We start from the raw sequence: 13753 nt of genomic DNA on the forward strand, positions 1-13753 counted from the left end.
AAAGTTTTATATTTTTTAAAAAATCCCCCAAATTTGGCAAAAAAATTATTTTTTTTGAAAAAGAGTTTAAATCTTCCAAAAAAAATCCTAAAAATATCTAAAGTGATAACATACATATCAGTAAAACTTCTAATATTTTCTTTAAGAACATTTACATAAAAATCAACTGAAATCCAGCAAATTTCGCTGGATTTTGGTTGATTTTTATGTGAATGTTAAACATTTTTAACATTTCTTTTTTTCTACCAAAAAATGTACAAAAATGTGGACATCAGAAGTTTCACTGTGAAAATATCTATTTATTTTATCCACATTTTCATACTTTAAAGGGGTCAATTTTGACCCACAGGACGACACGAGGGTTAACAAATGTGCTTCATTCCATATTTTACTGTTAAAAAAACATTTTAATCTTTAAAAACTTGCAAATTTACCAGAAAATACCATATAAAATTAAGTTGACTTATGTGACTTATTAATATTACAGCACTTTTTCATTATGAGCACAAGAGTTTGTATATTTAACATTAAATATGTGTATTTTTAGCAATGGCATGGTTATAGCTGTCGTAAATATTAAAGCATATGTCTGTTATTAATGGAAAAGTACATCAATTTGACTGAACAAACTGTAATTTTTACATTAAATCAATCAGCACAACAATATGTTCATCTGTGAAAAATCTTTTGAGTAATAAATGCAAAAACAGTATTGATTTGCATTTTTCCATTAATGACTACCTGATTACCTTATTTACGTTGACTCATATGTTATATGAAATGTATCAAACTGTTTTAGAGTTTACAGATTTTTACTGTCATGGTTTGACATTTCTCACTGTAAAATTTACAAACTTTTTTTTTTTTTTACAGTGTAAGTTTTCTCTGTGTTAACTGGCTCAACAAAACCACAACTGACAGATAATCAGCATCATGATGGTGGTTATCAGCTTTTATGGTTCATCAGGTTCTCCTCACCAGACTCACATAAAATGAGGTGTTTTAATGTGTCATTTGACTCTTCTTCCACACAAAATGGATTCGTGTTTTGCCACTTAAGTCAAGAGGAACAAGGCATTCTAATGGAGAGCTAAGGAATATAAAAGCGATTACGGTTACAAATGATGCAAGAGGAATGCTGGTAGAAAACTGTTAATGGTGCAAGTTAATATATTTATTTTACCACTCAGTGCACTCTCAACAAGTGCATTTTAGTCCAACACATAAAAGATACATGGAAATCACTATAGTTATTGACCAAATCAAAGTGTAATGAATGTTATTGATTGAATATTCACTGTGATAAATACTAACACACTAATCAATTTGCTAATCTGTGCTCTTTAGCTGCATTGTACAACAGACTTGGCAGCAAATCAGGACCAAATACAGAAACATATTTATGCATTTTAGTTAAAAGCCTTTTATTGTTTATTCTTTTTATCAGATAAGTATTTATTGTGACCTCAAGTCAGTTTGCAAAAGTGGCCACAGAGTAATTTCAGCATTCCTGTTCTATTTCCACAAAAAAGGAAAAGACAAATAACCGACTCTGGACTGCAAAACTTAAAATTAGCCATTTCTGTTTGCTATAACTGTGTACAACAAAGTAAGTATCACACTACTGGACTGGAAGACCATTTGCAGTTAGAAGGACACGGCCTTACGATTTCAGTCGGATACATTTAACCCTTTCATTGTCTTAGGGTGCCACAACCCCAGATGGTCACTGATCCACCCCCATGTTTTACTGTAGGGGCAGACAGTCTGGTTTGTAGCTTCTCCAGGCTTCCTCCTAACCAGTAAGTTGGCTGGAGTGGACATCAAGTGAACATTGGATTCATCCCTGAAGAGAACTTTAACCCAATCATCAACAGTCCAATCCTTGTGATCCCAGCAAAGAGTAACCAGGCTTTCCTCTGCCTTTCCTTGATGAAGGGCTTCTTCCTGCCCTGTGTGACTTCAGACCAGCTTCAAGAAGTCAGTTTCCAACTGTCCTTGCCCAACAAGTCCCATTTCTCCACAGTGTCCACTCATTTTTCAGGTCCCTGGAGGTCTGATGATGATTCCTGACACAGGAACGGATGAGTGACGGTCATCTGGTGGGTAGAAAGACATTTCCTGACCAGCTAGCAGTTTGGTAGAACCATGTTGGGATTGTTTTTTCTTGATGTAATGAATGGCTGTCTTGGAGATCTTCAGTTTTTTCACTACCTGTCTCTCATTCATGCCAATTTCCAGCAGTGCCAAGATGGCTGCCTTTGTGGCTTCACATAATTCTTTAGTTTTAGGCATTATGTGAGAGCTGACAACTTCTGAGTTGTGTTAAGGCTTGAATGTCAGCAGGAAACCACTCTAGACCTTTGCATGTGCTGCTGATGACATGAAATGACCTCTTATATACCCTGGAATACAATGAAGCTGAAGCATGTCAAATAGGACATAAAGTATGATGGAATCAGCTGCATTTTTTGTCGTGTTCATCTTCAGGTAATATACCTTTAGTGGTACTAGGCATTGAAATTAACAATAAATTGAATAAAACAAGGGTTGTCTCATCATTTTTTCCATGACTGTAGAATAGAGTTGATTACTCAGGACTCAGTGACTCATCTCTTTAAGAGGACAAGTGGACCCAAAGCATGTCGGCAAAATTCCTTCCCGCAGCATGACAGGGCAGAAAAAGAAATCCACTCACTGCAGCGGTCAAGGATTTAGGTTTTTCCTTTAAATAGTCATCTGTCAGCATCTCCTAATAACAAATCCTGATATCCACCATGAAATTAGTCAAGTGCACTGTCACTTTTTGGCTTAACGGGGGTCTCCAGCTTCAAGATCAGTCAATGTGGTACACGAGCTTCCACTGCATCCATGTTTTATCCAAACTACAGCAATCTGAACTACATTAACTTGTCTGTAGATGAAATAGATTTCAAAAATGAGACACTCGCTAGTCGTGAAATATCTCATTAGAAAAGCATTGAAGAACTTGAAAGTATACCGCAGTGACCCCAGCTTCTCAAATGTGAATATTTTTAGATTTTCCAAGTCTTTTAAGACATTTTTAATAAATGATAATTGGTCATTTAAAGAAAGTTTTGGCTCTGGCAATCTGAGATGACAATAGAAAGAAAATAAAGAAAAAAGTAATCAGATTGCTTTCGTGAAATGCATTACCATACCAATAACATTCTTAGATTGTACATGGTGTAATTTGCTGTTTGCAGTCTTAAAAACGTCGTGTTCATCCATCTGTTGAGGCCTTTGTTCCCTTAATAAGCACCCTTGCTGCTAAAGTTCGTTTGTGAATAGCCGACATAACATTCTCCCTGAATTATCCAGGCTCATTTGAAGCTTTCGTCATTGCCTATTGGTACAAAAACTCCCTGTATAGCAATAATCCACTAATCTTTTACACCGAGTACAACTGCTAAATGCACGCCAGATGCTACGCCTGTCTCTCCCTTTATACCTTCATAACCACAGGCCCATTCAGGGAAACATTTCGTCCATTACACTCACAGAGGCAGCCAGCGGAAGATGAGACCCATATTACACATGAAATGCGAGAAACTGCAAGTGGATTACACGCAACTAATAAGAAAAACAAGAGTCCAGTCACAGCGCCAGACAACAGATGCAGCATTGATGTGCCACTAGATGAACACCAACTGTGTCCCGCAATACCACGCACCATTACGTCTTCTGTTTGGCACAAGTCCTTTCTGTCAGATCAGACTTTAATCCAGCAGAGCTTGTCACATTATACTGCGACAGGTGAGCTGATGTGCACCAGCACCTGACAACGTTACAGCAGTCAGGATTCACACGTCTTCCAGCGAGTCGTAATGAAGCTGTGAATGAGCTGCTACTCATTTCTCAGGTAAAGTAAGGAGGAGTGAGAGTGCCAACTTACAAAAAATAATCTATAAAAAGAATAAGCAAATAAAAGTGGAAATAGAAAGACGAATAAGTAAAATGAAATATAAATAATGTGGCAGTATGAAGAAATATTAATCAAAAATGAATCCTTAAAAGAAAAGGCTAATGAAAGTAGAACTAAAAGACAAATAAAATAATTTTAAGAAAGAAAAAAAATGTGCTTTTCCTTTGCTTTAAAAGCAACATTATAACATAATGTAGCAAAGGAAAAGCACATTCCTTATTTTTTTCCATTTTATTTATTTGTCTTTGTATTAATACTTTTATTAGCCTCTTCTTTTAAGGATTCATTTTATGGTTAATATTGCCACATTTTATTTTATTTATAAGCACATTTTTTAAATTTCATTTATTTGTCTTTATATTTCTACATTTATTGGCCTTTTCTTTTATGGATTTTTTGATTAATATTGCCACGTTATTTTTTATTTTATTTATAAGCATATTTCTTCATTTTTTAAAAATTATTTCATTTATTTGTCTTTATATTTCTACTTTCATTAGCCTTTTCTCTTATGGATTAATTTTTTGATTAATATTTCTTTATATAGCAACAATTCTTATTTTCATTTTATTTATTTGTCTTTATATTTCCACTTTTATTATTCTTTTACAGATTTTTTTGTAATATGGCACTCTGCTACTCCATAGTAGTATGAATGTAAAGTATTTAAAAAAACAACAATCACTTTTTCCAGCAGTTTTATTTTATAGCATCATCAGTGATTGGTACAAGCTGGGTCTGGCCAATCCCAAAAAAAAGGGGTACATGCAGAAACATGAAGGACTAGCACTATTTGTGAAGCAAGAGTGTCTAAAGCAAGTAAAAAGCGGTGTTAAAATAAACATTTGAAAGCAATTTTCCAGTCTGCTGGTTGAAAAGCTCATTGGAATGAACTTCCTTCACAGATTATCATTAAATGCTAAATTGAATTTTAATGCTAGAGGAATCGAATTCAGTGGGTTATGTGATTGTGTTTCAGCCTACACAGAAGATCATTTTATCCCATGGTGATTTCGTCCAGTGCATCTTTTGCAACCTTTCCTTTCTAAAGACACTGAAAGAATTATTCATTTATTTCTCGTAGACATTGTGATTTTATTGCCCCGATGTCTAGCTGCAGCACATCTCACCAAATCTAAACATTAGGAGAACAATACTTTAGAATTCAGTTAAAGATTGTTTTAGTTTTTAAATCACTTACTGGATCAAATGTTAATTATGGGCTATGCCACATCTACATCCCCAAATCCTACAACTCTGGCTTCTTAAATATTCCCCGGTGTAGAACTAAGGCATATGGAGATGGTACATTCTGGAATAGCCTTCCAGAGAAGGCCAAAGTGTCAGATTTAGAGCGTTCAGAATTTAAAACTTGTCTTCTTAGGCTCATATTTATGCAGTTTCAAACAATTTACTGCTGTCAGATGGGTCAATATATAATTGTGGGACTTTTCGTAACATAGTTGACATTTTTGCTGTTTTCAAGCCTAAAATCAACATGGCTGCCTATAACCAAACACCACATGACATTTTTACACAAAGATTCTTCTAAATATTATATATACACAATTGAGTAAAATTGAAATTGAAAGTTATTTACCAAGAAATTGTAGTAAACCTGTTGACATGCCATAAATCCACACTTGTCTCACACATTACTTTATATTAAATAACTCAGAAAGCCTTGGAGTCTTGCCAGTCTTTTCTTCAGGAGGAAATGACATCATGTGGAGCAGGTCATGTGATCTGGAATTAACACACTTCCTTGAGAGGCGTTTTTGTAATGGGGAAGTCGAAAGTGATTTCTCGGAAACAGATACAATTTGTTATTTTCCATCTAAAATTTTATATATTGCCAAAAAAGAAATATCTGTCATGATTATCTCAACTTAAAAAGAACACAAAACAATTTCTGAATCAGCTCATTTTATTATTGTTTAGCTAATTAGAAAGTGGTTGTTATTAAATTGGGATGGTTATTTATTTGCCATTTTAGTGATATGCAGTCATTTTTATTAATAAGTGATTGTTTCCATAATAAACTATGGAATATGTAAAGACATGATCATAATGAACATAAAAATATATATATATATTTTTTTTACTTTTAATAAAAATGTATGCAAGATGTATCCCATGGACTTCGAAAGTCCCTCAATTATATATTGATCCAGATGTATTTATTACTGAATGTTTGAATGTAAATGTCTTATTTTTATTGATGAATCGCTTTGAATTGCACTTCCTCCATGCGTGATTTTATTACTTAAAAAGAGGCTAGAGAATGAAGGGCTGGTATAAGTGTAGGCAACATTTCCTCAATGGGTATGAATTTGTGGCATTTTACAGGAAAAAGTCCAAAGCAAACATGTATATTTAAAAATGTTTTTTGTTTTTTGTTTTTTTTTTTTTAAATGGAGTTTTGCATGTGTAAAGTTTTGGTAAAATTTGCAAGCATTGTTTATGGCGTTAAAAAAAAAAAAAAAAAAACAACTGTCAAAAACTGCTGAGCATATTTTTCCATTTTGTTACACCTACATAGTGTTTCAATACATAAATGGGACATTTATCAACTCTACACATCATCTGTAGTAATTCAAGTGGAATTGTGAAAATTGCCAGACAAGTTCAAACCCCATCACACAAAAAGTCTTAAAGAGGTACGGAGATGTCAGCAAACATTTCATTTTAACTGTGACTTTGCAAATATCGATCTTAAAAAAAAAATGTATTTCAAAAAAATCTGAAAGGCAGAAACTCTCAAGAGCCACACATGTAATTATAAAAACTAATTCTCTCCAAAGACTTCAACAAAAGCAAACTTCGTAAAAGGCACAAGAGGAAACTTTGGTCTCAGTGACACTACAGCAGCTCAAGATGTGAACAGTAGAGAACAATAAGAAACCTCACAGTATGACAGTAGAAACAAGTGCCTCAAATCATTCAATACTGAAATAATTGGTTTTCCAGCAGCTGCAGCAATGATCTGAGTTTATTCAGTGAGAGTATTTTATGTAGTGTCTGCCTCCAGAACTGCCTATTTTTTTACTTTTCGATGCATTTGCATGTGTGAAGTGGCTGTGTAGTCGTACAGTAATAGCAAACCCCAAGTACTGTCAAAACACACTAAGATTTAAAAGTTTTACATTTATTTCAGTAAGGGCAACACATTTCATAAATACTGAGCAGCTCACTGGTACAATCAGACCCATCAAAAAGATTTGTTCTAAAGTAGGCCAAAAATATGCTCTTATGAAAATGGGATCAAAATTAGTTTCTATACATCTCCTTGATGCGGATTTTCATGCACATGAAAATATATTGTTAAATGTCAAATTTACAGTGTCATTTAAACCAAGCAGCAACATGTCACGTAAAAACCGCGGGTTCATGTTTCAGAGTCTAACCTGTTGTAGGATCCAGCTATTCAGTCTGGCTTCTGAGCTTCACCCTGAATGCACTCTGCTAGAATAATCCAAATGTTTGATCAGATTTCACTTCCCAGGTCTTATAGCAGTTGTTCTAAAACATCTGGAACACCCAAGCAGGTTCAGTCAAAAGGACAGTTTAAGCTGATTTGAATGTTTCTGGCAGACGATGTGTCGCTGTCAACACACGCAGAAGTCTTTTCCCCTACGAGAAGGGTCATTAACTCTTTTTTTCCTCTTCAACACATACTCCATTCCACAACCACTGTTCATAAACGTGACAGTCCTTCTCCAGGTCCAACATGATCAGCCCCAGTCAGTCACCTACCACACAAGAGCTTGGTAATCTGACAGCGTAACTGTGATGAGTCAATCTGTGGCACACTGGTAGGACTGATCTTCCACGGACCCAGAGAACCTCCCTTATGATTTTGGGTTGGGCCAGAGGACGCCGGAATAGTAAGATGTGTGGCTCTGAAGGGTCAAAGAACAAAAATACACAATATATTCAGTAAAAATAATCACTTAATTGTGATACTCTAATGGCGGGGGGGACTCCTGTGGGTGCTATTACAGAACTTTTGAATGGAGGGTGCGGCTGGGCTTGACATCTGTTCTCCATATGCTTATGGCCACCGAATCCATTACAAGGTTGACCACTAATCAGCTTCACCTCTTGAAAGGATATAAATACACCCATTTAAAAAGACAGGACTGTTAAGGGACCCGTTACCTTTGATCTCCATAAGACAAAAGGACAAGAGGGAAACGACTTCAACTGTCATTCAACTAAACACTGCAGTGGACAAGCTTAGTTACCTTAGAGCAATTTCAACATTATGCCTCAATTTATCACTTACACATTACAACTTACAGATCACAGAGTGTCTGCAAAGGAACAAAACATTTAGCCATCTGGAACTGAATGATGTAGAATTTTACATTATGATCAAAATGACAAAAGTCAGACAAAAAAAAAAAAAACAAGACAAAATATTACAAAAATGAGACAAATCGACAAAAGCAAGAAACAGTGACAAAAAAATGAGACAAACGACACAAAACAAAAAAAGAAACAAAACAGACAAAAGTTAAAGTGACAAAAAAAAAATGGACAAACACAAACGAGACAGAAAAATGTCAAAAGCGAGAAACAAAACCACAAAAATACAAGCCAGACAAAAAAAAAAAAACACAAAACAAAAATGATACATAAAATAACCAATAAAGCAAAACACAAAATTACAAAAATGAGATAAAAAACAGAAGCAAGACAAAAAGGAAACACAAAATGAAAAAAACATGAGAAACAATAAAAATCTAATAAAAAAAAACACAAAAAAACAACAAAAAGACAAAATATTACAAAAATGAGACAAAAATGACAAAAGAACAATGAGCAATCTAGTATTTTACTTTATGATCAAAACAACTTGCCATGGTCTAGAAATTATTTTAAATTGTACAAATTTACAGTTTGCAGTTAATGTCTTGTCTGTACAAAGCCGTGCAGCGGGCCGGATTGGACCCTCTGGAGGACTGATTTTGACCCGCGGGCCGCATGTTTGACACCCCTACCTTAGAGTTGGGGGTTTGATTGACATTGTGATATTCGATTTATGTGATTTACATTGCAACATGAAAAACAAATACCAGAGTCTACCAGATGACTTATGTGAAAAGCATCAATCATGATAAGGGTGATTCTGTTTCAGTGTATCTGCATTAAAAATAGGTTGTTTTTTTTTCTAAAACTGATTTGCAAATTTGGAACCTCTCACATATGATGTGACAGTGGCAAAGGCATCCAAAATGGTTTTGCTTTGGGCCTTTGTGGTGCTGATACAGACAGTCAGCATATGCATTGCAACAATCTCAGGAAGTAAAATCAGGGTCTTGTAAACATAAAAAACTCAAGTGTATGGCAGAATTCTTAAATCAGAGTAAACCGTTAGACAGATTTCTTGTAGAATAATCATGGAAAATGAGAACTATGCAAGTCTTAGAGGCCCACATGTTTGCTTTAGATATTAAACAGTTAACTGGTCACTTGATAAATAAATGGGTTTAAGTCATTTATCTAACACATGCCCATCATACTTGTGAAATCTATTGAATATGGACGTTAAAACTATGGCTACAACTTTTCAAAGTGAAATTTCTACTCATTAGTCATCTCTTGTCTATTATAGTGATAGGATCCAGTGACATTACAAGTCATTGATGCAAAAAATAAATATCTGAAGCTTAAGTCTAACTTGTCCATGTAAAACCACCACACACACCCATCTGACACTAACCCCAGCAGCTGAACAGGACAAATTAAATAATAAAGACAAGATATTTTGGACTGCTGGATTTTTCTCAGGTCAGCCATCGAAGATATTACTCCTGAGGTACAAACAAGATTAAGATACCTGGCTGGTGGATCATGTAATGCACCCATCCTTGGCTTTGCTGGACTCCGAGGTTCCTCCACTCGGTCTCCGACATTAAATGCGTCTTGGGTACACGCTTTGCAATATCTTTGGGTAGCATTACATGCCTGTAGGAGGAAATGGTATTAAAATGCAAATATTACATTCAAAATACTGGCTATGCTTTATCTTACCCAGCTGATATTATGTCCTATACAGTGCCATCTTAATAAAATTGAAAAATGATAGTGCTGACACACTGTCAAAGTTAAATCACGTTGTACAAACAAGTATTACCAACCTGTATTCGTATTTGTCATCGTCATATTTATCAGAGTAGTAGATCTGTTTGTGAGACATGGCGGAAGCCTGGTGAAGAGGTTTTAAACGTTAGTTGTGAGTCAGAATTAGAAGCGAGGCAAATTAGCAAACGATCGTCTGTATTGCTAAACGAGCGTGGCTAAGCTAACGCCGCTAAAGTTAGCGGACAACAATTTCGATAAGTTGCGTTCCAGTAAAACCGAAAAGAGGCATTTCTGCCGCTGTGCGACACAGAGAGCACACCTGAGAAATTACCTTTTGTAAACGACAGGGTACCCCGGTGAAAAAGTCAACTACTCCGGGTTTTGTCGTCCAACAATTGCAAGATGTTTGCTCTTTCTTTGTTTCCCTCTCGAATGTTTGCGAGCCCGCTTTTCACCGTTCAAATAGACCTCGCCTCCTCCGATTGGCCAATCCGGCGGAAGAGCTCTCTTGCCATTGGTCAGTTTCATCTGTCGCAGGAAATCTACGTCCCTCTATGCGGCTTCCTCATTGGCCAGAACGGTGAAAGGAACAAATAATCCCTGCTCAGTAGCGGCTGCACAACATCAAGGCGAACAATTCAAATGTGACATACTTACATGTGGTTGCATAACAAGTGACCCACATCAGCTTCCACACTGCTGTCATGAGTAAATTTAAAGTCCACTGTGGATTTTAACACTATTTGATGTAATAAGGAGGCAGATAAGTGACATGATTCACCAAGAGCTACTGGAGTGTGACCTCTGAGGTACTCACAGCCACAGAAAACTGACAGCTTTAGAAAGTTTTCACCCTTTACCTGGCTAATTTCCACATCCCATTATAAACACCCTCTTTCTGAATACATCTTTATGATCTAATTAGGTCTGGGCGTCAGAGGTTATAACCCCAAATGTTTTATGAAAAGCTCCAGAGCTCAATAGTTTATTGTTTTCGGTGACTTAGATAACATTCATAACTGATAGGTACAGAAATTTTAAAGGCAGTGGAGAAATGTTTCATAATACTTTATCCTCAGATAAATAAGTACAAATAAAGGCCATAATAAATAAATAAGGTTTTTATCAACACTAAAGGGGAGAGACGTGCACACTGTAAATCAAAGGTAAAAAGAATTATTGATAAGATCAGAAGGAAAACTACAAAAACATCTTCACATAAAGGAAAGCTTTGAGAGCGACTTCTACCATGACACTTGTATCTACAACTAAGGATGTGTTGAAAGCAAAACAATGATCATAATAACATCTAATATTACAGGAGTTTTACACTTCTCAATGCTCAGCTTTTTCTGTCACGTCTGATCTGATTATTAGTTTTCTATTTGGTTTATTGTGTTTGGGATTTTATGGGCAAACTTTTTCTCCCCACCAGAACTATTTAAAGAGTTGGTCAACCAAAAATACTGTTAAATGGAACTGTTGTTAAAAATTAAAATGAGCATTTACAACCTAAGATATAGACTACCAGCCTCACTACAGTTTTCAGATAAATATTAGCTACTCTGGTGTAGTTGAGTGGTTTGCAGTGGTTTGTCTCTCAACACACCTTTATGTAGGATTATAGCTCTGTAAATCATCATAAAAAACTACTACTAATTATAATAATAACTCATTCTAAGGCACAAAGTCTGAGAGTCCTGATGAACATAGTGTCTCACACTTCACTTACTTATGATTTACTTATTACTTGAAATTGTCAGGGTGAAATCTAAAGATTTTTTGATGAGCTAAGCTAAGCACTAATGATTCAAGATTGTAACAATACCTGTATTCCTTATATGTATGCAGTGAAGTGCACTTCAATCATAGAGGATATCTATCAGTTTACAATCTCCAACACCTTTGTCAAAAGGATGTTTTATGGACAGAAAAGAACCACATTTATAGCCGAGTTTTACTCTTCTGATGAATTTGCATCAGTGCATTTTATCCATAAATATACTCTGTATAGTTTAAACTACAAGGACAGCCAGCTGTGTTTTGAGGGATCAGAAAATATATAACTAAGTAAGGCTGAATCATCATTATTATTTACATTGACAGCAACACAGCAACACTTGGCATGACCTGAAATACTTACATCAACAGCCAGGGTGCATCTAGTGTCTCAGTGCATCTATAAAAATCAAATAAACACATGTTTGACAGAATCTATGACTGTGACCTTCCAAAAGAAGGGCACAGAGTTCAAAGAACATCACAAACATTTCATGACATAAATACAGCGAGCTGTAATTGGCTGCTTTTGAACATATTTTTCTGCTGAGAGATCAAACAGCTTATAAAACAGAGAAATGCTCATGAGTGCCAAACACTCAAAGTGAGCTGTCCCTAACAACTCTATAGTCTAATACATGCTTGAATGGGGCCATACTTTCATTTTATTTTAACCCTCGCGTCGTCCTTTTAAACCGGGTCAAAATTGACCCGGTTTAAAAATACATATTCTCACAGTCAAACTTCTGATGTCCACATTTTCAACATTTTTGAGAAACCTTAGAACATTTTTTGGTGGGAAAAAAACATGTTAAAAATGTTTAAGAAAATTCACAAAAAAATCTACCAAAATCCAGTGAATTTCGCTGGATTTTGGTTGATTTTTATGTGAATGTTCTTAAAGAAAATATTAGAAGTTTTACTGATGTATATGTGATATTTTTATATTTTTTGGGAAGATTTTTACTTGTTTTTTGAAAATATTTACAAGAATTTTCTTGCAAAATTTGAGGGATTTTTTTTTAAAAATCAAACTTTTAAGGGAAACTTTTAAGGAATTATTGGAGTTTTCTTCCTGAAGATTTTGCAAATTTTCAGAAATTTGGGGAATTTTTTTGCTGAATATTTGGATTTTTTTTCAGACAAGGAAACAACATTTTTTGGTGCCTGTAAATGAGGGCAACGGGAGGGTTAAGTATATATACTTGCTATGTACTGGGAATAGTCCAATGAAGTTCTTCTCCCTGTAGCTCTTCCAGTGACAATCATCTCTTCTAACTCTTTTCCTCTCCTTATAGCTCATTGTAAACAATCACAGTTTGCTCCCATAAAACCTCAACAACATAATGTAAAACCATGTTCTCTCTTTACAGCTCTTCCAGATGAATCAACAAGATGTAGCACTGTTCTAATACAGCTCATCATGTGTAATAGCATCATGTTGGGGTACATTATCCTACACACCATACCTGCACATATGTAAACTCATCAACTCACATGTGTACATATCCAAATGTTTATTTGTCAACTCATATGTGTACATATCCATATGTAAATGCACCATGTCATAGCCACATTAATCCATATGTAAATTCATTATGTCATATATGAACATATCTATGTGTAGATTCATCATGCTTGGTACATTGTTTCCCTGGTGAGCAATAGATAAGATAAGATAAGATAAGATAAGATAAGATAAGATAAGATAAGATAAGATAAGATAAGATAAGATAAGATAAGATAAGATAAGATAAGATCTACTTTATTCATCCCAGAGGAAATTATTTTGCCACAGTACAATACAATAAGCAACAAACAAAGGTTAGTGGAATATACACAATTACACAGAGGTTAGTAGTAAAACAGAAATAACAAAGAATACAAAATGCAAAGTGTCTACAAGTGTTTGGGAAGTGTCTTAAGTGTGTAAAGTGT

At 35.1% G+C, this 13753-nt stretch overlaps 1 protein-coding gene across 1 annotated transcript; it reads right to left on the minus strand.

Moving 5' to 3' along the window:
* Positions 1-7073: 7073 nt before the first annotated feature.
* On the minus strand, positions 7074-10509 carry cks1b (CDC28 protein kinase regulatory subunit 1B). The gene is made up of 4 exons (XM_023261103.3): positions 10368-10509; positions 10093-10160; positions 9792-9919; positions 7074-7848 (listed from the first exon to the last, which is right to left on the minus strand). Exons 2-4 carry the CDS (start codon positions 10149-10151, stop codon positions 7691-7693), a joined length of 345 nt encoding a protein of 114 aa, XP_023116871.2. The 5' UTR covers positions 10152-10160; positions 10368-10509; the 3' UTR covers positions 7074-7690.
* Positions 10510-13753: the final 3244 nt, after the last annotated feature.

The sequence above is a fragment of the Amphiprion ocellaris genome, chromosome 15 (assembly GCF_022539595.1).
Source record: "Amphiprion ocellaris isolate individual 3 ecotype Okinawa chromosome 15, ASM2253959v1, whole genome shotgun sequence".
NCBI classification, from domain to species: Eukaryota; Metazoa; Chordata; class Actinopteri; family Pomacentridae; genus Amphiprion; species Amphiprion ocellaris.